This window comes from Trachurus trachurus (assembly GCF_905171665.1).
Source record: "Trachurus trachurus genome assembly, chromosome: 3".
NCBI classification, from domain to species: domain Eukaryota; kingdom Metazoa; phylum Chordata; class Actinopteri; order Carangiformes; family Carangidae; genus Trachurus; species Trachurus trachurus.
The window spans coordinates 8158345-8186225 of NC_139893.1; the positions used below are offsets into that span (position 1 = coordinate 8158345).

Sequence of the window (27881 nt, forward strand, 5' to 3'; positions counted from 1 at the left end):
CATCACTCAAACTTCACTGAAAACCACAGTCATAACACTGGAAATAAAAAAGTAAGAAAGAAAGAAATCCGAGATAACATTATAGAAGAGGATTTATTTAAAAACAAAATAAAACACGGCTTCTGTTACATGCATTTTAATTATGAAATAACTCTAACCCTATGTTATTAACTTCACAAGAGGAAAAATAGAATGAGAAATTAAACTGCAGCTCAGAATCAAGCCGATTCATTTTTTGCAGGCATTCCTCTATTTGAGATCATGTTCTGTCTGCTTTTAGTAATAATAATAGCTGCCCTGGGAAATACAATCAAGTAGGAGCCCAATCAGTGTTTTAAAGTAGCTACAGTACATAATATAGTATGTAAGAAGCAGAGCAGCCACAGGAAATGTTTTAGTTACCGCCTGAATGTGAGTGTTTGAATCATCTAAACTGATCTGAACTAACCAATAACAACACATCTATATACAATCAAGTAAAATTTCACTGCAGTGAAGCAGAATCGACAACTTTAAAATTATATTTTATCTAATTAATTACATTAATAATATTTACAAAAGTAATTTGGACAGGAAGGGATCGAAACTGTGAAAACTGTATGTGAAGACAAAGTGGCTTGATATATTTATTTTTTACAATGTGGCTTTACATGCGCTTGGCCACTCGTTTGATCTGTTGAGTTGTTTTATAGAAAAGAGATTTAGATTTCTGAGGTTCGATGAGGGTGAGATTTCCTTCCGAGACGCTCCTCACAACTCTCCGAGGCTTGTTCTCCAAACCTGGGTACAGACAACAAACAAGGCTCAGAATCAAGAACGAACACAACTGACACCAACATACCATGGTTTTTTTTTTATATGTATGTGTATCTATATCTAAATATATAGTGGCATCATCACTTTTTACACTCTTAAAGGGACAACGAGGAGTTTCTCCATCGGCAGAACAAAAAATTCCGCAACAATAAAAAAGTCTCATATTAATGTGGATTAATCTACGTTACCCACACTTGTTAATTGGCCTGTTTTCGATAAATATATCGTTTTGTCTCTATCGTTATTTTGCGTTTCCTTTAGCGTTTCCTTACTTTCGGTTTCGCGGAGAGCTGTGAGAATAACGCCGCCGAATCGTCGTTTATGGTCAGAACTACGACGGTATCTGAACCTCTTTGAACCTCTGACTTTAATTCTTGATGAATGAAAACATGAGTCTGTCTTGCGCTGGTCAAAGAATTCTACGGTGCGCGGAGGCTCATAAATGTAGTGTGAAAACGCTTCGCTTTTCCAAAACTCCTCGTTGTCCCTTTAATTGCTCTGTACATCTAATTTAAAGACAGATAACTTTCCCATTTATGCCCAACATTCAAAAATCCATAACCACCAGGTGAAAAACATGTTTTTAATTTTACAAATTTATTAAAAGTACGTATTTACAAAAGCATTCAGACCTTTTACTCAGTGCTGTGTAGATGCCCCCTCCAGCAGCTCTGAGCCTCCTGGGGTTTGTCTACGCGCCTTACACACCTGGATGTGGAGGATCCAGTGAACTGTCATCTTCAGGTCTCTCCACAGCTGCTCTAAGGGACTTGTCTTGAGGACACTGCAGTGTTGTCTTGGTTGTGTGCTTTGGGTCACTGTCCTACTCAGAGGTGAATCGCTGTGTACACTCAGGAGCAGGTTTTTCAAAGACCTCTCTTTACGTGTCTCCACTCTCTGTCCCTGTGCTCGATGCTGCTGCTGCTGCCGCCACCACCACCACCATGTTTACCCACAGGGACGGTGTAGGCCAAGCGATCAGCGGCGTGTGGTGGTGCTTGTTGTTCTGGACAAAGGGTTTAACTTTGTTTCATCAGGTCAGAAAATCTAAGGACCTGCCTGGTGGAGCGTTGTTCTCGCTGAAGGTCCTCCCACCACTACAGAGGACGCCTGGTAGGGTCATGGCTCTACGCACATTGATTTTTCAAGGAGCACTTGTGTACCAAAGTTGAAAGAACTTTAAAGACACAATGAAAATGTATCATAACGTTTTTCCCCTTCAATAAAAGGGTTACACAAAGAGTCAAAAATCATGAAATTTATTTCATCCGAATACCAAAGTACTCAAAGTTTTTTTTTTCCGGCTTTTTTTCTGCCATTAATTGATAGTGTGGTCAAGAGAGACAGGAAATATGGAGGCAGAGAGCAGGAGAATGACATGCAGCAAAGAGTTGGGATTCGATACGGGGCTGGCGGCAGCGAGGAGTATAGCCTCGTCATATGCATATGAGCTAAACGACACGCTGTACTCAAAGTTTTTTGAATACAATTAGTTCCTCTGCATTAGTTTTGAGAGCACCACTTGGTGACCTCACTGAACAACAACAACCTTTTTTACCAGGTTATTGACTTTTTCTGGACGGACAAATCCAGGTGAAGTCTCAGTTTTTCAAAATTTCTACCACTTTACATTTAGAGGAGACGGCGCTCCTGTGAACATTCGCATGGTTAGAGGTAAATTTATACCCATGATCTATCTATCTACTGAATCTTATCACTGAGGTCAGCAGACAGACCTCAGACTTCCTGACTTGGTTTTTGACCTGGATTATGTGTGAATGGTGGGACCTTGTGGACACAGGTGTACGATTTCTACACTATCAATTCAGTCTGAGCTCACATCTCAGAGAGCACAATATAGAGAGTCTGAGTACTTCTGTAAATAACGCATACCAGTTTTGGTAAATTTTCTAAAACATGTTTTCATTTTCTGGATTTTCTGGATTACTGTGTGTGAAACTGCAGTTTCACCCATTCACATCCCATTTTTGCAATACAGACATAACATTTTGGGAGGATTTCACCACTTTCCTTTCAGATAGTTAGAACAAATTTTGGGTAAAAAAATATAAAACTTTATTTCTCAGTCATTTACAAAATAAAATCACGACTCACACAGTAGAGCAGGTGCAATTTGTAGTTGTCAAAAGGCAAATAAAAAGTCCATTGTATGCGTGTGCCATTGATTCTGTGGCATCAGTCATAATGACTGTATTTATTATTTAGTCTTTTAGTGTGTGGATTTCTTCTTCAGCAGATTGTTTTTGTTGTCTCCACACTTACCAGCGAACCGATGCACCCTGAGCGGTTTCTGGGTCGCTGACGGGTCTTTCTTTACACGTTTTGGTGCAGAGAGATCCTGTGTTAACTCTTCTCTGATGTTTCTACAGTGAAAAAGAAAAACAAACAAACAGAAAGAATGATCAAACATGAAATGATATAAAAATTCCTCATAATCTGTAACTAATTTCTTCCTAATAACATAGAAAATGGTTATAAATGTCTTCACTTGGTCATAAATATGTGGAAGCAGAGTGTATAACCCACTACTGGTATAGTGAAGGAGACGAGTAACGAACGAACATAAGAGGAAAAAAAGGGCAGTGGCACATTACCGGTTAAATTTACGCTTTCCTTGTGCAGCAGATGTCATGTCCATGTAAGTCGGTTTGGCTCGTCTCACCTCTTGTAAAGATGGGATCTGTTGCCTGCAGAGTAAAGGCTCATGTTACCATGACATCTCCACCGTTAAGGCATCACATAGGAATGAGCAAATTTTCCCTTTGTGTGTGTGTGTATGTGCACACACTTGATGATCTCAGATCTAAATTACACAAGCATATAATTGTAGATATGTGACAAGCATCAAAGCCAAGTTGGAGATTGACCATGTGACCAGGTGAAACCAACCATCTGCTGCTGCCATCAACAAACACAATGTGGGTTGTTAAGAAAAGTCTACCTGAGGAGACCAACCTGCTGGAAGTGTTATGGACTTAACCTGAAATTAGCCATGTGTAATTAACATTTCTCATTTATTATTTAACCAGGTCTCTACATTTGTTTTATTGAAGTATATGAACTACAGTTTAAGTCTCGTCTTCTCTCTCTGTCTGTATCTCTTGTGTCCTTGTCTGCTACACTTTGCATGAACCCTGCCCAGGGAACTGCCTCTCATCCACATTGCAGCTCCAAAAATGTCTTTTCCACAGGTGCCTGGGTAAAACTGGTGCACCAAGCTCCTTGATTCTCTTATTCTAAATTTCCCTTCATCTACACCGATAACACCGTCTACAATGGCCTATGTATCGGTCTAAATATTTACAAAAGGTAGTGCTTTTCCTTGCTATCTAAATGCAACACTTTTCCTTTGAGATTTGGCTTGTCTGTTGCAGACCAACTTAGTTACTAGGTGCTAAGTGGCTAAGTGCTTCCACAAAGTCTGGATTAGCCTTGAGCTTTAGTATTTGACGAAAAGCCAACAACACTTAGTGTTTGTAGCACAGATGTTTTCAAGCAACTTGATCTGGCTTTGTTGCAATTTCATTAATTTTGATGTTGGTTATTTACACATTTGTCAAACAAATCAGATGATACTCCCTCAACGTGACAATGAATGTTGAGGCTCCTCTGCTGGGAGGAGTTTTCTAACTCAAATCCTCTCTGCTGCCGTAGCATCGAGATGTGTCCTATTTTGTTGGCCACTTCCAGCTGAAGACACCAAGGGGCGGCTCAGCTGACTTAAGCCTCTTGGCCCCAATGTTCCAGTCTGGAAACATGCCGCTGGTGAGAATACGCATACTATTTGTGCTCTAGTCTCTGTCTTGTTTTGAATAGCGTTTGGGGGATTTGCTACTATTGAATGGTCTGGTCAACATCCAGACTGAACGTCTCTCACGCAACTGCTTTGAAACTTTCTGTGTGTAGCATGAAGATGCATTGATGAAAGGTATATTTGTTGAATATTTGGTTGAATTGGTTTCTAACCTTTTTGTAGGTATCTGGTTCCTCTCGGTTGCCTTGGGAGGTTGGAATGATTGGCCGTGACCCAAGAAGTCCGTGGACTTTGATTCTCGACAGGGACTTCCGGTGCTTATTATGATGGTGGCGTTAGTTGCAGTTAAATCGTCATTGTCCAGAACCTCGAAGGTCATGTTGGGATCCATGGCACTGGAGGAGCTCTGAACAGTTTTTTGAGCAGGTTCTGGTGTGCACTGGAGCGGGAACATGCCCTCCTCAAACACTTGGGTCCTGGCGACGGTCGGCGGGCTTTGCGGCGCCAGTGATGCAGCTAGATTTCTCCTGATGGGCATTCTGGGAAGTGGTTCCTGTGTCGTACCGGCGTTGTTCGTTCCACCTGAAAATCCAACCCATCAGTAATGGTTAATACAAAGCAGCAGTAAAATAATCTCAACCTACTGTAATGCCAATTTCCTCAATCAGCCTCTTACTGTGAGCGATGGGTTCCAACATGAGTATAAAATTTGTCAAAAACGTTGGTCACTTTACATGAGAGATTTCTGTATCTGTGTCTCTTACACCGTCAGCCAAGACTGATAATAATACACCCACACAATGGTGTTGAAATAGACTGAATATTTGACCTGATGAAACTTTATCGCTAATTTAATCATGGATATTTAATTTTGTAGAGAAATTCCCAAGATTAAAAATATATTAGGGGCTCGAAGAAGGAAAATGTTTGCTAACTGAATGAACATCAACTCTACCACTGACTTTGTATTGACTTTGATTCAATACAAAGGACGCTGCTATCTTTAGGTTACAACAATTTGCAGTGTCATCCATCATGTGGTTCGCAGGTAGAGGACCCTCATACACGTGTTCCTGGTCTCCTCTCTTAGCGACTTGCCCGTTTTTTTATTTTCTTGTCTTTAAGTTGACTTTTGGTTCACTGGACAGTTAAAAAGGTTACCGGATTATTTCAGCTGATGTTGCTTTCCTTACCCTACTGCGAGACCCCTGCTGGGTTGTGACACTTTTGGTTGAGGGAACTGGGGTGACACTAACATCTGGTTTGGCCCACAAAAATATTTCATCCATGCAGCGGTCTCTACTGTTTTGATATGTTAAAGCTAGCAGGGCTGGTGTGGTTTTGTTGTTGAAAAAGGGACCAACAGAGTGATGGGTCTGTTGGTCAATAAACAATCTGGTTTAGATGACTGTGGAAGTCATTTCCCTGGTACACACTGTATCTTACTAGTGGTCCAATATAGTAAACTAATACTAGCTAATGCTAGCAGACAATTACAAATAATATAATTAATCCAAAAAGGATACAGATTGGTTAAACCTGCATTGAGTACAGGATTAATATTAATTTGATTAATTTTATCCTTAAATGGGAACTATACAAGTCTGGGCGCTTTTTTGCTGTTTTGCCGACCATCCTCCCTTCCCCCGCCAGGTGTATTTATTATCAACAAAGCCAGTGAGAAGGCAATCTGTGGAGTGGCGGATAACGTTTTATATCATATACGTTTTTTACGATGTGTATATTTGTGTATTTTATCAGTCGTAAACAAGGGATTACGGATTAGCGGGCATGACTGCGTCGTGGTGCTGTCGAGACGAGATCTGGGACACCGGGTCGGAGGTACTCATCATGCAAGGTTGTTTTTTTTTAGCCAAGAGAGGCTAGGTGGAAGGCAGAGAGCCTCCATTCTCTTCGTAACAAGTCATTTAACCATCACAATGACTCTGAAGCGGTTTAATTAAGGTAAAAAATCTTGCATAGTTCTTCTTTAATCCTTAATTGACATTGAATATTGATATTCATTTCATTTTAAGACAGTTGTACATTCAAGTGAACATAGATTTGTTCTTGCATTTGGATTAATGTTGAATATATGAAACAAAATATCTAAGTATGCTCTGTTTAGCCTGAATGATAATGAATCCCTTTGGTTCTCTCAACACTAACTTTAAAAACAGAAACATAAATTCCAAGTTATGTATGTGTAATGATATATTTACATTGCATTTTCTACTTTAATTAAAAAGTATGACAGCAATAAAAACTTGCACAGCAGAACAGAACAAGGCTGAATCATAGTGTCTGCATCACATTAAAAACTCCATTACACTTGTGGCATTTCCTGCACAGGTGTGGTGGGGGTTATTGAGAGGGCTGAGAAGGAAAAGTGCCAGCGCATAAAGGAAGCAAGAACACCAACTACAAAGGTGAACGACTGATTTAAACATTACCCTAAATATCAGAAGGCAATATTTAGAAAATGTGAGTCAGACTTCAGACAGCACATCGAGTGAGGAGACGGTGATAAATAGCCTTTTTCTGTGGCAGAGGAGTTGTCCCCAGCAATAAATGGCAGCAGAGTTCCTTCAATCACATATTTTTGGCTTGTAGGGGATTAATACATGCATGAGTTGCTATTTCTGGTGGAGGCTGCACTGAATTAGGGTCGCCTGGTTGCTGCTGCCTGTTTTTTATAGTGCGCCTTTTCTGGTTGGTGGAGCAGGGGAGTTTACGTCTGTTGACGTTTTTTCCTGCCCTGCTGTGGATCTGCATTTTCATGAATGAAGCTCAGGAGGGATTGGGAGGGTTAGATGCTAGACACAGAGAAAAAACATTTGAGGATAGGAGGGAACGAAAAGTAGAATGGAGGAAAAAGCCGGACAAACAGACGTTTGAAGCAAAAAAAGGCACAGCAAAAAAAAAATGTATAAAAAAAAAAATCCAGGGAGGAAAAAATAGAGAAGAGAGAGGTGCGCGGTGGAGGATCGAATGGGATATAAAAAGAACAGCATAGAGGGGGCAGAGGGAGAAAGCTGAATGAAAAATCGTGAAGCTATTTATAGATGCATGTGTGGAAATGTTATAAGCAACGCCGAGTTGTGGAATGGAGGAATGCTGCTACAAAGAGATCACTTTTGTGCAATTTGCAATTATTAAGCAGCCCACGAAGAGTTAATGCACTTTCAAAACCCCAACCCTTTCTAAAACCAATGAAATTTGATTGGCTTTTCAAGCTGCAGGGTGGAGCTATTTCTCATAACATGCTGCAGTGACTACCATTAAGAGCTGAGGAAGCAGTAAGGGACTGACAAACAGCAACAGAACAAGATCAGAGCACTTCGTCTGAATGCTACGTAAAATACCTTATTTATTAAAACATCTGTTATATCAGCTCAATATTATCTGGAATAGGGATGAGTCGTGCAGCACAACAACATGCACAGAGCACTAACCAACACTGGTAGCTCTCTGGTAGAAATTAAGATGGACAGGGTGGTTTTAAATGAAGCAGGTGTGAGTCAGTGGATGCATAACTGAAGAAGATGCACAGAGTTATGATTTTATTAGAGAGATCTAACTGTGGCTGCGTGATTCCACTAATGGGAAACCAGTGATGAGACAGTTATTTAAAGGCTGAATAAATCATACTCTGATCACCTCTATGTGCATGCTTGGAAAACATATTATTTGACAAAGTGCTGCTGCATGAACACGCTACGACAATTAAACACACTGCATTTTTATGTGTATCTATTATTAAAACAACATTTACATTCATCTGTTTGTGTCAGGCACATACAACACATACATCTGTCCACTATTGCTGAAGGTGCAGTGTTTCTTTATGTATTTAAAATCCTTTAATTGTGGGATTGTGGGTAAGAATATGTAAATAACCCCCTTGATTTTTTAAATGTTAATAGCAGGGATCAATGTATGTTATTGATTATAACTTTACAAATACCAAACGCTGCATTACACTCGTAGAAGGCAGGGTTTGGCCATGTAAGTGGGTTTTTTTTAAACCTCAACACAGTCTTAGTGAGAATGTGATCAGGTGTGTTATTGGCAGAGAAAAGCACAGCTACGGCTGAATAACAATTAATGAGCGAATGGAAAAAAACAAAACAATAAAACAACTCGTAGGATATAACGATGGGTCAGATAGAACACCCATGCAGAAAGAAGGGCTTTTCATAGTCAGAAAAAAACTTTCAAAACTGAATGCTCTTTATTGGGAGTTCACCTACTGTAACACATTGCCGGGAAATTCAATAGCAGTAGTGACAAACTCCCCGGTGCGTTCATATTTAATTTCCATTCAAGGAGCTCTGGTCATCTGGAAGAAGTATTTTCTTCAAAAGTCAAATTTCCCACAATACGTTTCAATGAAATGTAGACCACCTGCAGTAAATATCATTACAGCCAATTTGAACTGCAATATTTCAAAAAGGTTTTTGTGTTACATTTCCCAAAAGGCTCCTCGTGTAGCGTTTTCCCCTCTATAAAACTGGTTGCTGGTCTTCGCGTCATTTTATTATTCAAGTTTTGGCCGGGATAGAATGTCAGCAGGACAACTATAAATCTAATTATATTACATGTCTGATTTTTATTGTGTTTTTTACTACCCTGAACAAGTTCGATTCAGCCAAACTGCAACAAACATGTTCAGCAAATAAAGGGAGAGCAACATGGCAAAAGTGAAAATCTAGGCATATAAAGAACAATCTCAATTTAATATGGAACATTAAAAACAAATTTATGATCTGTTTGTTCTGCTGCAGTAAAACGTAGCATTGTCTCTTGGAGTGGGTTTGCGTAAGTGTGATGGATTGAGTGAAAAGGTGACAGGAGAGAGCAAAAAGGTGAATAACTGAGGGGTGGGAGGGATTACCACGTATGCAGAGGTTTTAGATTAATGACTACAGTATGTCAGCAAGACAGGGGGGAGAGGAGAACAGATTTACCTTTTGGTGATGGAACAGCTTTGCACAGTGATGCTCTCTTCGCGTGCCCCTCTGCACCTGTGAATTAAAAAATTATAAAGGGATTCAAGGAGCAACATCAGCACATCGCCATGAAACAACAACACAGGAGACTAGAAAACCTTCAGCACCTCTTGTTATGTGGTTTTCTTTCACTGAAAATGTTCACAATTATCACAAAAAATGAGCTTCCTACTTTGCTTTTGGAAAAATTGTAAAAGCCGTTCAACAGCAGTCACTTAAACTTTTAATAAAACCATTGCTTACCTGACACTAAAAATGTGAAAACATTACTTAGGTTAAACATTTTAAAGTTGTTTTCATTGTGCAGACTGTGGAGATCAGCTAAACAAATTTGGTTTCAGAAAAAGTCAATCTGTTTTTTGTAAAATGTTGAATAAAATAAAATCTCAAGCCGAAGCAAAAGCATGATGCAACATGGCAGAAATGTAAGGTCAGAAGAAACGGTTTTATTCATGATGAATTCCCTGAGCACTGAGTCAACCTGGGGTGTTTTGGGTCCCATCAACATCTTGCAATCTTTTAAACTTTGACCCACAGGGGGCCCGACGATAATGTCTTCATTCTGCAGTCAGCTATTTCTTTATCCTGACAAAGAATTTAATCTAAACTCGACAAAAAAACACTTTTGAAGAAGTATAAATTGAGATATTATTTGAAACGAACCATCTGCAGGAGAGAGTCACAGCTGCAGAGTTTACAGCCTGACAAATGATAGACACCATCATGGTAATTGAGAATTGTCAGCCAACTTTGGTTCATGCTCCACTGTCTGTCGTGGCTTATATGTCATGAGGGACCGGAGCTGCTAGGTCAAGCAGAGATGACAGTTAAAAATGAACTGTGCAATCTCACGGGTCCCACGCTACACACCAGAACTGGACTGATGCCAAATACACTGGGCCTTATTAAATTACCTGGCTAATAAATTTCAAACTATGAAACAATTCACCATACATGCAGGTGAGAACAATCCCAGCTGACAATGGGCACCGAGGTGCAACGTGGACATGTCGCACGTCTAAGAGTAAATATATTTACAGATAAAAAACACTAAATAATCACATCAAGTTAGTTTAGTTTAAGAAACACCAGCTAGCTCTCAGCTAGATTCTGCATATCATGGGGATGACTGACCGGGGGAGGGGGGAGATTGTCGCAAAGCATTAATTTATATGTAATTAAACAAGGGCATCCTACTTCCTCATAAACCGATACTTTTTCTTTGTTTGATCCCACCAATACAAGATGGCGAAGCATACGTGAGTCAAGTTTTCATTCATGTATATTCTTATGTGGTCAGATTTTCCTGCGTTCACCAAGCAGACTGACATTTTAGGTGTCTTAAGGTTGCAAGGGACTAAATTTTCATACTGAAACACTGAGAGAAAATTACAAAAACAACTTTAAATTTGAAGAAAAACATTCATTTGCTATAGCCTCTCAAACATGACCAAATTCTTGCTTTTAAATTATTGTAATTAACACTTCTAGTTTTAGACAGTTGGTCAAAACAGACAAACAGACAACTTTAAGACACCCACTTTTTTTTACCCTTTCTGATAAATCAAAAAACTCCTCGCTGAGTCAAATAGCTGAATAGTGAATAGTGTTTAATTAACAGAAACAGAACAACAAACAGGATTATAAGAGGACAATAACTTACTGCAGGGGCTATTCTGATGGTATAGCAAATGTGAGAAAGACAGGACAGGTGCCAAGTCGCCGTGGAGCCCAACGTTTCCCGTCTCATTTGTCTTCTGTGATTCTACTCCACTCCCTTCACCTTTCTGCAGCTGCCCCACCTCCTCCTGGTCGGCCCAGACCACACCTCTCTCCCTCAACACCAGGTGCTCGAGCTCGTGGTTCTCCATCTCATCCGGCGCTGTGACCAGGCCGACTCCACGCAACGAAGAGTAGTGCCGGCTGTACGCTGGCAGCAAGATGTTTACCATTCTGAAACGTAACAAGAGAGATTATAGAGCGAGGTGAAGTGCAAGTGGGTGTTACTTTACTTTATTAGATGTGAATTAATTGTAGAGATTGTGAACCTACTTCTGCATACGCTTGTTCTCCTGATCCTGCAGTGTCGTGAGCTTCACCATCTGACTGATGTGTTGTTGGAGATCGTTCACCTGCAGCTTCAGCCTGTGGTTGTATAGGTCCTTTACTAACACCTGAACAAACGGGAGAAAGCAAGGTCAGCAAGCAGACGTGACAAAGTGTTAAAATGATCAGCATATTGAATCAGCAAGCACACTGGTGGGCAGAATTAAAAAAGAAACAAACAAAAAAAGGTGGCTAAGGGTCAGGATAGTAGAGATAAGATTCAAAGTTCTGTTTTCATCACTGTTTCATCAGACAAGCAGTCTGCTCAGGGTAAGGGAGGGGAGAGAAGAGAAAAAACACACACACACACACACTCTGACGTAAAGAAACTATGAAACAACAGCAGAGAGAACATTTGACCGGTGGGTGCGTCATAGTTCTGGGTCAGTTCCTGGAAGAAAGGATAAAGAAGAAAAAAATAACATGGACATGGTTTTAGGTAACTGGCTGCTGTGTGAGGGATGAGTAAAGGGTATTGATTTATTCTCTTCAGTGATCCACGAGTGAGCTGGAGAAATAAAATGAGCACGGTTCTAATTACTGGGAGAACAGATGGGAAGAAAACAAAGACAGTCACGACACCAGTGGAGGCACAGCCTACCTTCCAAAACAAACAAACAAACAAAGTAAAAAATAAAATAAATAACAACTAAAAACAATTACAAGCAATGACTTGTGAAGGATGTAACACACGATGTAAAGTTTTCTTTCTCCACATTAAAATCATCCAGTTTACCAACCATTTGCCTCTACCTGAAAATAATGTATCTGCTCCATTAACACTGTATTAATGTGAGTGTAAACATGGAAATAACAATTTAATTTAGGTAACAACTGAATTTACAATAGACTTTGATATAAAGTAGCTCTTAATGTGTGATTTTGTGTGTCTAGTTCTGTTATATTGCTGTTTCTGAGTCTCACTTATTTTGATTTTTGATCTATTTTATAATTTTATCTATGTTAAGTGTCGTTGAGCACCTGTAAAAGCACTAAATTAATAAATAAAATGTATTGTTACTGTTAAAATGAATACATGTAGTTGTCAAAGCTGAAGTCGAAAAGTCAATTTTTCTATATATTTTTTTTCTATATACTTTTTGTCACAACAGACAACAAATATCTCTGTCAATTACACACTGATTTAAGCTGATGGATGTGAAAAGGGCCATTAAGTTCTACTCACCTCTGAAGCGTGGTCGTTTGACTTCAGTAGCTTGATCTCGTTCTCGACGCGATGAAGCAAACCGTCGTTGTCCAAGAAACGCGTCTCTGCATCCTTCAGGCGTTTACAGATGTGCTGCTGCTGAGTGCGTAAGCTGGCAATCTTCCGCTCATGCTTACAAGTCGCCTGTTGAAAGGAAGAACAACAAAAGGTCATTTAGATGATACTGTGAATCAGCTATTGTCTGTGCTAGTATGTGTGTATGTGATCTAAATAACAATAACTATAGATGCAACACACAATATGACAAGCAACCTAGCAATACATATTCATTTACAATCTTTATTGCTGTCTGTTGAGCAGTCATTGCCGGGGCGGTGAGTTCAAAACAGTTTATTCTAAGGGTGAGGAGTTCAAATTGACATTTTAAAAGGCTGATTATTTCCCACGACTCCCAGTAAAATGTCTTTGATATTTAAGTTTGATTCTGATTCAAGAGCGGGACGTTCTGCAAAGTTCGGTGCCAAATTCACTTTTTTTTTGTATATACTTTCAAAATTGCAGTGGCACTAACACTCAAACAGCAGAGAACAGCCAGAGAACTGGGGAGCAGTGACCCTGTCCTTTAGTGGCGTAAATGAGAGGCTAAGACAACTATGGAGAACCGGGAGGTGAAACGATGACTCAGCAGCTGTTTTTCTGCAGGGATGGTGGAATCTGTGGATAGCAGTGCAAGCATCAGCTACCTTCTCAGTCTTTTCTTTGGCACAGAAATATTGGATCTGCAGGTTGTCCTCCTCGCTGTAGCGCTGGCGCAGCTCATTCTCCTTCAATTGTCTCTCCAGATCCAGCTGTTCTCTCCTGATTTCGGCCCGACTCGAGAAGATTAGCTGCAGAGCTTCTGATACCCTAGAGGGAGAGAGAGTGATGTTCAGAAGTTACAAGACTTGCTTTAAAAAAAAAAAGGCCACATTATGAAATTTGAACTTAACAGAAGGAAATTAATGTCAAACTTTCCAAGTGATATGGAGAAGAAAAGGAAAGGGTTAGGGCACTTCTTTTGCCATTTTACCCAAACTAAAGGAATAATCTGCAACTTAAATGTGGGCAAAACTGCCACAAAACAACTTTATTTATGTATATGTATTTGTAATTCTTATGGTTAAAACACCATTCTTGCTGGGGCATCGTTTGGCTCCCCATGTGTTGAGGCCCCGATTCGAATCCTGCATTGAGCGGCCCTTTCCTGCATGTCACTCCCCCTCTCTCTGCCTCCCCATTTCCTGTCTCTCTGTCTCTACTGTGCTGTCCATTAAAAAGCCTCCAAAAAATATACTTAAAAAACACTATTCTTACAGTGAGACAGTAATTTGACACTGGTCATTTCTGGGGCCTTGTACTGTATTATACTAAAAGGTTTTTTTTTTTTTGTAATGTGCACTATGATTCGCATACATGAGGGGGACAGAATATTAGAAACACCTCTTAGTATAATGCAATCCAATAACACATCACCATCACCACAGGGATTCAAGCCAGATGTGATTAGAAGTCCCTGTTCCACATGTAAGGAGCAAATTTAATTTATTGCTGTGCCAAGAGCTCTTAGGACCCACTTATTCAAGTTCAAGTATTTAACACATCCTAAAAAGATCATGAGTATTTAATAGTTTTTATCAACACATTTAAACCAAAATGAATTAATGATGCTTTTAGGGTCAAGTCAATTATCATAGCAGGATGTTAATATAATCTAGAGCACGACACTTTTCCTGTTGCAAATGAGCTATAAAGATATTCTTAGCTATATGATGTATACATGTATTCCTGGAGCAGAGTTGAGGTGATATCCAGATTGAATGCAAGTGGCTGTCAAGTTGAGTTAAAGCAGGAGGAGAGAGAGGAGAGGCATGCAGGTAAATAAGACTGGAGAGCTGTCGCTGAGATGTGACTGCACTCTTCAATGTAACTCCAGTGACGTAGGAGACGTCGTGGCCTTGCTAGACTGCTGAATTTTTAATAGTGTGAGAAGCGTGCAGCCTCTATTCAGAGCCTCTCACTGTGCGAGTTGTGAATTCTGATGCCAGTGAATGAAATGTCTGGGAGTGAGACTCATTCAGCTTTTCTGTGTCCCCCGCCCCCAACCCAAATACCCCAACAGATGCCACTGTATGCCTTAGAGACGACTAGATGGGATGTGATTTATCTGATTTATATGAAACAAATAAATGTGCATACATCATTTGAATTCAGATAAAGGCACTACGCTGCTGTCATTATACATCCAAATGTCCATTTAAATAAATCATATAGGAAGGCTAATATTGATTACAGCGGTTTTATCAAACATTAGTATACCATTATACAGAGATATATGGCATATATTTGTGTTACCAAAAATGAAAACGGGGATGCTCTAACTTTAATTGGCATTTTTTTCCCCCAATAACAGAACTGTCAACATCAGCGGCTTTCCTGCCTAATCCTTAGGCCTCAAAGCACATCTGGTTTTTAATCCCGGAAGTAAAACAGCCCTTGATTAGATAGCTAGATTGAAAAACAGCAGTACTCAGCCCAAAGTAATGGTTTGTGGAACACGCAGCCAAATAAAATGTATCCATAGACTAGGACTGGATGAATTAATAGATTTCCGGAAAACAGGTGTAAAGTATTATAAAGATATAGGAATGAAAATAATAGGATTTGTATGGTTTGTGTCTATTATATGTGGGTCTGTATGTGTTTTTCAGATTATATGTGATGTAAATGTATGTATTTATGTTAGATATCTCATTTGTGAAGTGAAGTAAATGGAGTAAAACATATAAAAACAACAAGTGATGACATTATGAGACCGAGACAGACTGGTAGCTGGTTATCCACTACTAGCTAACCAGCTGTCTGCAGATATCAGCCTGATGTGTCATGAATGAGTGGGCAGATTTTAAGTTTCTGTCCTGTCTGGCTGCAAAGTGATAATTAAAGTGGTGTTGTTGTACTTAGTTGAAGCATCTGATACTGAATAGTAGGTAGTGAATGTTTAGCTGTATGAAATCCACAGAATGAAGATGCCTTTGTTAGTGTTTCAGGTATTTTCATGCAGTTGTATGCCTTGAAAATATCTACAATGTGCACTTGACACAAATTTTTAAAAGCATTTCATTCAACATTGGTATTTATCTGATGTAACAGAATCATCAAGTACTGAATCAAATTAATTCTGGACTTTCGAAATCAAATGAGGAGATCAACAGATATGAGATGATATGTGATTCTAAATTAAACAAGAATACTGCTTTCTTGACCTTAGATTTGTCAGTCCATGAATTTCAAGGAATGACTGACACACTATATTACTGCTTCCCATAAGCAGCTGCTCTCCGCTGTGCTCAGTTATGAGGTTTTTTCTTTTTTGATTGACCTGGACCAGTTATACCTGCAGGTGCAGCATGAGGTCCTCACTAAAGGTGCACGGTTTTCCAGGAAGTAACCGTTTTCTAGGAGGTTCAAATACCCATTTCATGGAAAAGCATTTCATGGGAGTAACACAAACAAGTTGTTAACAAAGTATAAAATATCAGATAAACTAGAGATGCTGCGACCGGATCTCCGCGGGGCATGGGAACCGATCAAGGTTTTTCTTTGCTTTCTTTTTTTTTTTTTTTTTGCAATTTAGCAGCATTTGCACTTTGCCTCCCGTGGACTCGGGGTAGGTCGTCAGATGTCAAAAACTCCACTAATTTCTCTGCATTGTTGGTGTGCACACGTGGCAGCACAAACAAATAAATAAACAGCAGCCAGCATTTACTAACTAATGATATCCACACTGACAGCACCAATCAAAGCACACAGAACTGCTTTGGGTTAAAAAACAACAACAAAATAACAAAGGTGCTTTGCTTCTATTTTAGCAGCATTTTTCTGGTGCGCCAGACCTTGGAAGTGCTACTCCTGGTTGTAAACTCTGTATGAACTTTTGTCTATGTGAATGGTGAAGACAGACTGTCCAAGACCAAGAGTACTCAAAAAAGTCTGGCCACAACCGTTTCTCAGTCACTGCCTTTGAGCGTTTCATATTTATTATGAGAAATATTGTACAGCACCTTGGCAAAAATGACGGACATAATTCTAAGACCTCAGAGCTGCGCCACTGCGTTTCACAGTTGTGCAGGCTTCACCACACAGTACACGGAGCAGCACTAGTGACGTCTGCACTCTGCAGCCAAATGTTAAAGGGATAGTTTAACATTTTGGCAAATTGTCCCATTGCCATAATCCTTATAGTCATAGCAGTAGGTTTGTTACCTTTAATTGTTGGTGCAAACTGTTTTTAGAACGGCGGAGTAGAGCCGCGAGCTGCTCGGAGCTACACTACGGAGGCTAATGGGATTTCTTGGTTTCCCTCATCAAATACACAATCCAACAACTCCAAAACGCTCTAGTGGACAAGTTGTGACCTGCACATTCACCACGCTATGAGATAATAACGGAACGTTACCAGACAGAGTTGTTTTAGAGGTAAATTCATGCAAAACCGCTGATGCACGTTCCCGCCTTGGGCAGTTGTTCGGCAAGCAGTCTCTGTATTTGCCCCTAAAACAACAACGTTCTGTTATTATCTCATAGCGTGATGAATGTGCAGGTCACAACTTGTCCACCAGAGCGTTTTGGAGTTGTTGGATTGTGTATTTGATGAGGGAAACCAAGAAATCCCATTAGCCTCCGTAGTGTAGCTCTGAACAGCTTGCGGCTCTGCTCCGCCGTTCTAAAAATAGCTTGCACCGACAATTAAAGGTAACGAACCTACTCCTAAAACTATAGGGATTATGGCAATGGGCCAATTTGCCAAAATGTTGAACTATCCCTTTAAGAGCAATGTCTACGACGTCTAATGGCCAAGCCAGATGCTGCTGAAACTGAACAAAGCCAAAATCTTTTCGGGTTTTCTTCAAGAGTGAGATGCGAACTGAGCATCCAATTGACAGGTGGATTTGTATGTAATAGGAACCTTAGACCGGTGTGAACTCTCAGTACCGACAGAAGCAATGAGTTCACTGCTAGGGAGCCAAAATGAGTTTTCTGTACAGGGTGCTCAAGCCCTTTGGGGACACTGTGAGGGATTCAAACATCCAGAAAGACACCGGAGCAGACAGAGCTGGAGCCAGTCGAGGAGGTTGGGGTGTCTGATTAGGATTCGACATGGACGCCTCCCCGTGGAGGCATTTCAGGCACGTCCAGCTGGGAAGCGACCCAGAGGCCGACCCGGAGCACACTGGAGGGATTATATAACCCATTTGGCCTGCGACTGCCTTGGGAACCCCCAGGAAGAGATGGAGAAAGTTGGCAGCTACTTTGATTAGTCTGCCACAACTATGACCCGGGACAAGTGTCAGAAAATTGACTAATCAAATGATGATGCGGTCATCATAACACTATATAACTGTATAAGGAAAATAGAGAACAATCTATGTGTACAGTACAGTGTGTCAATAAGTGCATAACCAATGTCTACAAAAACAGGCATGTTTGTCTCAGGCTCCTCTGATCTACTCTGTATAATATAATCTGTGAATCAAATTCATAGACTACTGAAAATAATCTAAAAGTGATGCTTGCTCTGCTCGGCTCACTGAGAATCAACACCCCAGGCTGCGGCTCCACGTAGTTTTCAACAGTTTTTAATTAAATGATTTGGCCTGCGCTGGTTGGTTCACAAGAGCTCTCTCTCTCTCGAACATGCCACGGAAAAGTCCTGGCTGTCACCGTCAGGATATAAACTCACTTGTGCTGCCTTCTTAATGTGGAAATGGGCAATTATTAAGCGATATGCTTGCTAGAGCTGAGCTGATGTAGCAAAATAAAGCTGATAAAGGTTTAATGCTAAGCTGGAAAACTTAGCAATAAATAAATAGATAAAGACTCATGATTTTTTCTTTTGTTTTGGAAGATTATTCTTGATTCTACAACCTAAACCAGCATGTCTAATTGCACCTTACACTGCTTGAACCACTTCATTATAAATTACAATGGCTCTAAAAGGTACCAGAACCAGTTGTAAAACCACAGGTTCTGTGAATGTATTATCATTGTGTAATACTGTACGCTGGCCACGTGCGCCGTCTGCCTGCAATCAGTGCCTGTATTTCAATTATAACTAAAAGAATCCACGACACCTAAAGAGGCAACTACTGTTCTCTCTCGGGTTACAGTCTGAGTTACACTCATGAGCACGCTTACCTTTTGATGTCTGCTTGGTTCTGGGAAGAGTTCATGTTAGTGGTCCCAGGCACTTTGTTCCTCTCCTCATGTTGCTTCAGTTTTTGCTTCAACTGCAGAATCTTTAGAAATATAACAGAACATTGAAATATGGGTCAAAAAAAAGTATTTTCTCGTGTTTTTTTTTTGGGAAACTTAGCATGGTGGTGTTGGTCGTTTCACGTTACCTCTTGCCGTTGCTTCTCACATATCACTGCATACTGGCCAATGTGACTGTCCAGGCTTACAACATTACTCTTCAGCTGATAGGTAAGAGGAGAGAGGAAAAGAACATGATTTAAATGGAATCACAGCATTCATATCCAAATTTATAATTATAAAGCAATATGAAAAAAACAAAGAAAAAATAATACTAACCGAGGACTTTATCTCCTTGGCCCTGTTGGCGTATTTAAGCGTGTTGTGGGTGTCATCAAATGACTTGGATGAGGGGCTAACATTGGCAATCATAACTGTCCTGCAGTTGCCACCCAAGGAGTCCTTAAGTATCCGTGTCAGCTTGCTGTCCCTGTACGGTATGTGAGCCTTCTTACTCTGAAACAAATAAGATCACTTTGGGTATTTGGGTTCATTTAAAGTGTACACACAAACAAGCAGCACGGAAAGTAGGAAAAACTCTTGGGGATTTCATTTACGCATAAAAATACATCAAATAAGGAAAGGAAATGAAAAAAATACAGATTCTGGAAATCCACTACTTGTGTTGAACATGACGCAAATCAAAATTTAAAGATATAAAAAAAACTTTCTGTGATGTACAGAGGAGCACACATGTCAGGTGTGTCTTAATACGCTCTCTCCATCTGGTCAAGCTCCACTGGAGAAGCTTAGTCACATTACACTGTTTGATGGGGACCAATAAACCTAAAGGGGAACAACATTCAATATGGAGTGATCGTCTTAGATTTAAAACAGGGATCATCCATCCACAGGACGACACTCGAGTCCTTCTGCAGCTGGTTTTCGATAACAGCTCAGTCTGTAATGATGGCATTAAGTAAACTACAGCTGCTTAGACAAGTCACAATCTCATGAGTGTTGCGATTGCAGAAAGTCAAATTAAAGTTAAGCAACAAAGGAGTGTAAAGTGATCCGTTTTGGGGTTTGCAGCTGTATATCTGCACTGCGCCCTGGAAAAGCCCCTTAGCCAACATCTAGATTCAATACCCAAGTTGTTATAGCTCATGTCTGGTCCAGGGAGTTTCAGGATAGCTGTGCCAATTTGGAAACGCTCCTATATGACAAAGAACAGGCGTTCAAACATACATTCTTTCAGCGAAGTCTGTTCCTTAAAGTAAACGCTAAATTCTTGCTAATTCAAATTATGTTCATTTAAACTCCATTTGTTAGTAGAGTTAATGTTCTGCAGGTGCACATATATAATAATGTAACCATTTCTAACAGTGATTCACAATCAGAGCTCTCATGGTCCAACCATCCATCACCAACTCCGCTTTGCCACACCAAAGGCTGAAATACCGAGATAATCAACACACATCTGCAGCACCTATGGGAAAACCAATGCATTACCCTGTCACCCATCGACATACCAATGTAAGGATTTTACTGTGAGGCAGGTACAGGCTTAGTCAATACAGTTAACGACCTCTAACTGTGACAGGAAGCTTGATTCTTCTCAACATTGCTGCAAGCGACTTGACCATGTCTGAAAAATGTTGACAACCACACAAAAACTCAGCTTTTCTTCTTTTCACATTATTCAATGAAATTAGAAATATCAAATATATCAGCTTTTTACAACATTTTCAGATAGCCCCATTTTTGTCAGAGGGAAACACTGGCTTTATGTGGATGGAGGACCAATATGGAGGGAACGGATGTGTCATAAAATGTATCTGCATTAGCTTGGACATCGCCTAAGGCAAACAACTTACAACAAAAACCTCTGTGCAGCATAGCATGAAGATGACATACTGAACAGCCCAAACAGAAGTAGCAGGCATTCTTCTCACTCAAACGAAAGGCATGTCAGCCCAGACACAAGTGGGGACATTCTTTCCTGTAAACAATGGCCACAACATGAATTCCTTGTCTGCCAACAGTGAACACTGGAGCACCAATAACCATGGGGACAGGGTGGAGAAGGAGTGGGGATTAGTGGTGGGCGTTGTAGCTTGAGCAGATTAAACTCCTCTAGAGTCCACAACTGCAACACTCGACAAGAATGGTGAACAGGGTACAGCAGTAAATGGACAGCGTCCATGAAAAACACAGTTTTAACCCAAGAATGAAGTAACCTGTTGAAGAGGGATCCCCTTTCAACATGGCTGTGCTACGTTTGCACAGCACTTCCTAAATGCATGTGGCCTGCTTGCGCCTCATCCCCTGAGACTCGAGTGTAAAATGAGAAGACTGCTTGACAGGTTAATGTATGCAACTGGAATGAAATAATACCCAAATACTCAGTTGACTCTCCACTTCCAAGGCTCAGTTTTTGGAGGCATGCAGTCAACTTCATGCACTTTAACCATAATGATCTATATTTTAAAGCTTCTATGATTTTGATAATTATAATGACATATTCAACATATTTTTATCATCAAACCAGGGTTCCTACACATTTAAAATTTCCAAATTCCATACTTTTTCCAGACCCTAATCTCCAGACTTCTCAGTAAAAAATTCAAATAATTTGTGATATTTAAGTAAATAGATAATATATTTTAAAAAAGCATGCAATTTATCTTGTTTTCATTCTGAATGTGTATGCCATTATGCAACCAAATAATTTCCAGGTGATTGTAGCTAAGTACAATAGCACATACAAAATAGTTAACCCAAATAACTTCAGATAAAACCAAACCAAGATAAGATTAAAAAATAGATGTCTATTTCCATACAACAGTTTCCATACTTTTCCAAACCTGGAAATGTATAAAATCAAATTCCATACTTTTCCATACTTGCGTAGGAACCCTGTCAAACTAAACTGATGTTCAGTGGCTTATACCCAAGACATAAAGTAGCAAGGTAACATACTATAAATATGTATTAGATATTGTTTTTAACAATTTATTTTAGGCAGTGAATTGCAGATTTGTGTGTTTCATTTCTTACCAAGCTAACTAAAACGCTTTGTTCACTTTCTTGCCTGACAGTGACAGTGTGCAGCTGTCTTTGCTTACCAGGGGGCGTCTTCTGTGCATTCAAAATTCAAGATTGTGAGCGTTACAACAAGTAGACAACACTGTCTGAATGTTAACTCTTTTTGTTAACAGATTCCTGATTTGAATTTCCAGTTGTCACCGACACATGTGAGAGATTGCTCCCAGCAAGCACTGTTAAATATTTAAAAGGGAGACCACATTTTCCAGTTCCTATTTTCTTGTGATTTTTTTTTTCTTTTTTTTTTAGAGAATCTAATCTAAAACTTGGGCACAATGGTCTTGCAAATGTGAGCAATGTTTTCAATAACAGCTGGACGTGTAAAAAGCTGATACTGACCACTTGACCAGAACAATCATCAGACCCAATGCCAACATTACATGAACACGTGTTGGTTGATTTGAGCGTTGTAACCTATTTTATTTCCATTATCTTGTACAATAAAGCTTTTCAGGAACAAGGAAAATAATAAATGTGTTGCTTGTGCAAAGAGTCCACAAGAACCGCATCCACTTCCTTCTCAGTTTTGAACACTGGTGAGTTTATTGAAAGAAACAGTAAAATATCTAGGGTAATATAAACCCACTCACCTTTGGGTCAGCAAGAGCATTGATTACATTTCCTAAGGCGAGGAGAGAGCGATTGATGTTAGCACCTTCCCGCAATCGTGCCCCTTTTGCGTTGGTGGCGCTCGCTCGCTCTGAGCCTGCCAGATCAATCAGGCTCATTTTGGCAAGACAGGCATTAGGGTTGAGGTTGGCGGTTTTGTCCTGTTGTCTCAAATATATCTGGATGGAAAAAAACATTATAATAATTAGTATATTTTAAACCACATCCTTGAAACTGCATAGTTGTTCTGCTTTGCTATTATGTGTGTTCTCTATCTAATTATTGCCTATTTAGGTTGTGACATCATGTTACTAAATGTCCTTTGGCATTTCAATGAGACTGGATGGAAATACCTGAAATACAGCGTGGGACCGGGAAGAGGTGGCGTTCATATCAGTGGGGTGCTGCGTTCTGTTTCGATTGCCAGAATCCAAAGCTTCAAGAATGTACTGTGCAGATTTGGGCTGTACAGAAAGAAAAAAAGAGAAATAAATGACATAGATGGAGTGTGAGCCAATAAAAGGACTACCACAGAGCACCTGAACACAAAAACAGCAAAACAGTGGGAGGGGACAACATTTTGTCGATTATTCAGAAAACAACCAACACTGTCTTACATACAACATTTGCCGATGACACCACAAAGTTTAAAAACACCCACACAACCTTCATTTATTAAAGTTGCAAGAGAAAATTGTTTTCCTGAATCGTATCTCCTCCACACATTTTTTTTTTCTGGGAACAGTTAAGCACAGACAGCGCATTTTTAAATATAAGTGTTTGCAGGGGAGCACATTTCTTGGCATTTATTCTTGTACAACCTCTACAGACTTGGAAAATATGATTTTCTAATTAAAAAGCATTACGGTACATTATGTATTACAAAAACCAACTGAGGGAAATCCAAATTAACTGAGGGTAATAAACTGACTTTGGATTGACACCAGACCAGTATTTAACCTCTATGATGCTAGGGAGAAAGTGTATGATACATTTCTTTTATAATGTATTCTTACCAACCTTATGTAATGATAGGCCCTGAATAACCACTCCTTTCGAACTGTCCTCTCGCACTGCCAGAGGGCCTACATTAGCCAACAAGTCTCTGATCTGTTCATTGTAAACCTATAAACAAATAAAATAGTAAAGCGTTAACAGAGGCAATTCCATTAAAACCATGCAAAACAATCAGTCAGGACAAAAAATATGTTCAGGTTAAGGCTCTGTACGGGACACGACGAGTCAGCACTGAAATCTTTGAAAGATATTAAAGCAATGTGTAACTGCTGCAGTGCCTCTAGGCTAAAGCAGTGTGGTTTAATTTGGAAAGAATATTACAACTAATATGGATGAGAAAACAAACAGAAGCAACAATTTTAAAGTCAAACGCTCACCTCAAGATATGAGAATGCGACATCAAACTCCTTCTCCTCCTTGGCATCATCCATGCGTTTGAACAGCTCTGTCATGGTACGATACATGACCCCAGGGTCATTTGGAGAACCTAACATGGTGTGTGTTTTGCCTGCTCCGGTAGCACCATAGGCAAACACTGTAATCAAAAAAGAAATTCAATGAAAGACGCGTGAACACCATCTCTATTGATTATTACTGTCTTAAAGGGATAGTTCAACATTTTGGCAAATTGGCCCATTGCCATAATCCCTATAGTTTCAGGAGTAGGTTTGTTAACTTCGATTGTCGGTGCAAGCTATTTTTACAACGGCGGGGCAGAGCCGCAAGCTGCTCAGCTAATGGGATTTCCCTCATCAAACTCATCAAATACACAATCCAACAACTCCAAAACGCTCTCGTGGACAAGCTGTGATCTACACATTCACCACGCTATGAGATAATAACAGAACGTTACAAGACAGAGTTGTTTTCAAGGTAAATTCATGCAAAACCGTTGATGCGCGTTCCCGTCGGGTCTGTTTTCGGCAAGCAGTCTCTGCATTAGCCTCGAAAACAATCCATTATCTCATAGCGTGGTGAATGTGCAGGTCACAACTTGTCCACCAGAGCGAGTTTGAGAGTAATTGGATTGTGTATTTGATGATTTTGATGAGGGAAACCAAGAAATCCCATGAGCCTCCGAGCGTAGCTCTGAGCAGCTCGCGGTTCTGCTCCGCCGTTCTAAAAATAGCTTGCACCGACAATTAAAGGTAACAAACCTTCTCCTAAAACTATAGGGATTAGGCAATGGGCCAATTTGCCAAAATGTTGAACTATCCCTTTAACACCACCTGAATGACCACTGTGTCCTTTAACTCTGGTGATGCATTGGCAATTCATCTGTCATATATGATGGAAGCACCATGGGTTCATATCCCATGTGACTCAGCAACTTTTCGTTGCGGATGTTTATATGAGCAATAAAGAGTGATCACGGTTGAGTTACGTAGCAATATCCGTAGCATCATCAGTACAACCACAAACACAGCTGGAGTGTGAGCAATAACCATATCACAGTCGTTGCTGGAACCACCACAGGCAGAGTCAGGCAGAGTCAGGCAGAGTCGCTGCAGTTGTTGTCATTGGAAAGGTGAAATTAACAATTTATGCAGAAAGTAAAGTGTCACATCATCTCTCCTTTCTCTCATATGTGCAGTCTAGAGCATCTCCCAAAGCTTTTCCAATGGCAAAAATACAGCAAGGGAAAGCAAAACTTAATATGAGGTAAAGCAAACATTATTGCATGCAACACTTTTTTTTTTTTGCAACATAGTGCCAACGTATCTAGAGGGACTGCTCAAGGAAGTGGTTCAGTTTACCTGTGCAGTTAAATCCATTCATCACACCATCCAACACTCCTTTAGTGGTGTTCTCAAAGATGTCAGCTTGAGTAGAGTCCTCATTGAAGACTTGGTCAAAAACAAACTTGAGGTCTTTGTTGGCCCTCTTGTTGATGTTTCTGTTTCGTATTCTTTGTGCCCCAAAACATGCCACGTCCTCTTCTTTGGGGTCGAATATGAGCATGTGGTTATCAACAACCTGGACCACATTTCGAAAGTTTTCACGCTTCTCGTTGTCGCTGGTCGGCCTCACCCGAACAACTACTTTCACGTGGCTGCACACACTACTTTCCATCGTGGTCACTCTTTCATCACCTGGAGCGTTGCTGCAAAACAAAAATAAAGAGTTATAAAATGAAATTACCAAATAATTTTTAACCTGATTTAATCACAGAAAACAATATAGAAACTAGGGATTATGGACAAAAGAAAGGTGTATTTGAAACTGACTTGACTGACTAAAGTTACTTATTTCACCCCTCTGAAAGGCGTCTCAGTCTCAGGTAATAACTAATAAGCCTGACAAAGCAGAGACAGCTCAAATATTTGCATAACATCATAACATTTACAGAACCAGACAGGCAACATTTGCATTTTATATTCTGACACACAATCTCTCTGATATCCAGTGTCACACAATATTTTGTCTTTGGTACAAAAAATGGTTTGCATGTTGTTATTAAAGTATTACCAGAATTATAATGTTGTTGTATAAAAACACAACTAAGTGCGTAAATAAACAAAATCACACTTGTGCTAAAATCGGTTGTTCAATGACTGATGATGTGTTTTGTCACTTCTTATATAGATATAGCTGTGATTATCATGCTTTGTTTCTACACATCCCCAGGGAACTAACAGACTAACAATACAGTAGCTGGAGTCAGTTTATATTTAATTAAAATCTACAACGACATTGTACATGTGGCCTCAAATATAGTTGAAGTTAAATGCCATTTAACCCAGGGCTCCAGATAGGACTGTGACTCAAAGAATCTGGTATCTGTCATTTCAGGTGTCAGGGCCAATATGTGTGTGAGGATCATGAATGAAAAGAAAATGTGAATATTTGCTTTCAATTCAATTCAAAAACACTTTATTTGTGCCCTGGGGCAATTTTAAGAGGGTTAGGGGATGGAGTAGCGTCAAAGACAACACATGTCACAGACTCAAGGACACAACAGTCAAGGGCCAACAAACTGATAAAAACGCACACACTCAAAAAAACAATTTAAAAAAATGTTAGTTTGGAGCCCTGATTTAACCTAATGGCATACAGCAAATATTTAATTGAAAATGAAACCAAAATGCTGGTACGTCAGCAACTAGAAACTCGTGTTGTGCAGTTTCAGACTTGTTTTCTAACTCAACTTCGTGATAAATTGTAGCCCAAATCCCTTAATATCAAGAATACCAACAGGCAATGTCTTTGAGGAAATGCGTATGACACAAAGGAAAAGATATGAAGCATATAACATTAGGCAAGGCAAGGCACTTTTATTTGTAGGCCCGTTTTTACAAACAGTTTGTTTCAAAGGGCTTTACACAGCATCATGAAAACATCACCTGCCCTTAGACTGAGGGAAAACTCCCATGAAAAACCCTTTTAACAGGGAAAAATTGGAGAAACCTCAGGGTGAGCAACAGGACGGACAGACAGACGTGCAATAATGTTATCGTTAGATAATATGTACAGAAGATCTGTCGTTGATCAATTGACCATTATAGCGTCTTTGTGAAAACCCAGACAAAGCTGATATGTTAATAGAAAGCTGTCAACTGCTTTAAAAACATCAAAAAAAAAGAAGAAAAATGAAAAAAATACAGCCTTAAAGCTACTCGTGATCAATGTGACGGGGGGTAACTTGCTAAGCTAAGCTAGCTCGCACACTCGGCTTCTAACGGTAAGTTAACGTCTCCACGTCCGTTTACACGGCGTGTGGGGGGTTCCCATTATTAGTCAGGACCTTACCTTTTTTTTTTAGTCTGTAGCCGCCGTATTTCACCACATCATTACCACGGTAACATTTCCCGGTGAACGGCAAGTACTCCGTTTTAGAGGGATTAAAAAACCTAGCTACACAGCCACACACAGCTAGCAGCAGCACAACAAGCGCCAATAATTTCAAAAACAAGCCCCTCTTCCTCTGTCGCAGCTGATTGGACGCACGGGGTTGGTCAGGGGGCGGGGCTAGAGTGAC

At 40.0% G+C, this 27881-nt stretch overlaps 1 protein-coding gene across 1 annotated transcript; it reads right to left on the bottom strand.

Annotated features, from left to right (window-relative positions):
• Positions 1-646: 646 nt before the first annotated feature.
• Positions 647-27679, bottom strand: kif18a (kinesin family member 18A; the record flags this gene model as incomplete). The annotated part of the gene is made up of 18 exons (XM_083993136.1): positions 27653-27679; positions 25660-26006; positions 24280-24437; positions 23906-24010; positions 23239-23349; positions 22867-23064; positions 19508-19684; positions 19318-19392; positions 19112-19212; positions 13621-13783; positions 12896-13060; positions 11656-11777; positions 11267-11556; positions 9562-9618; positions 4804-5173; positions 3432-3524; positions 3100-3200; positions 647-780 (listed from the first exon to the last, which is right to left on the bottom strand). Exons 2-18 carry the CDS (start codon positions 25973-25975, stop codon positions 647-649), a joined length of 2736 nt encoding a protein of 911 aa, XP_083849262.1. The 5' UTR covers positions 25976-26006; positions 27653-27679.
• Between the last annotated feature and the right edge of the window lie 202 nt (positions 27680-27881).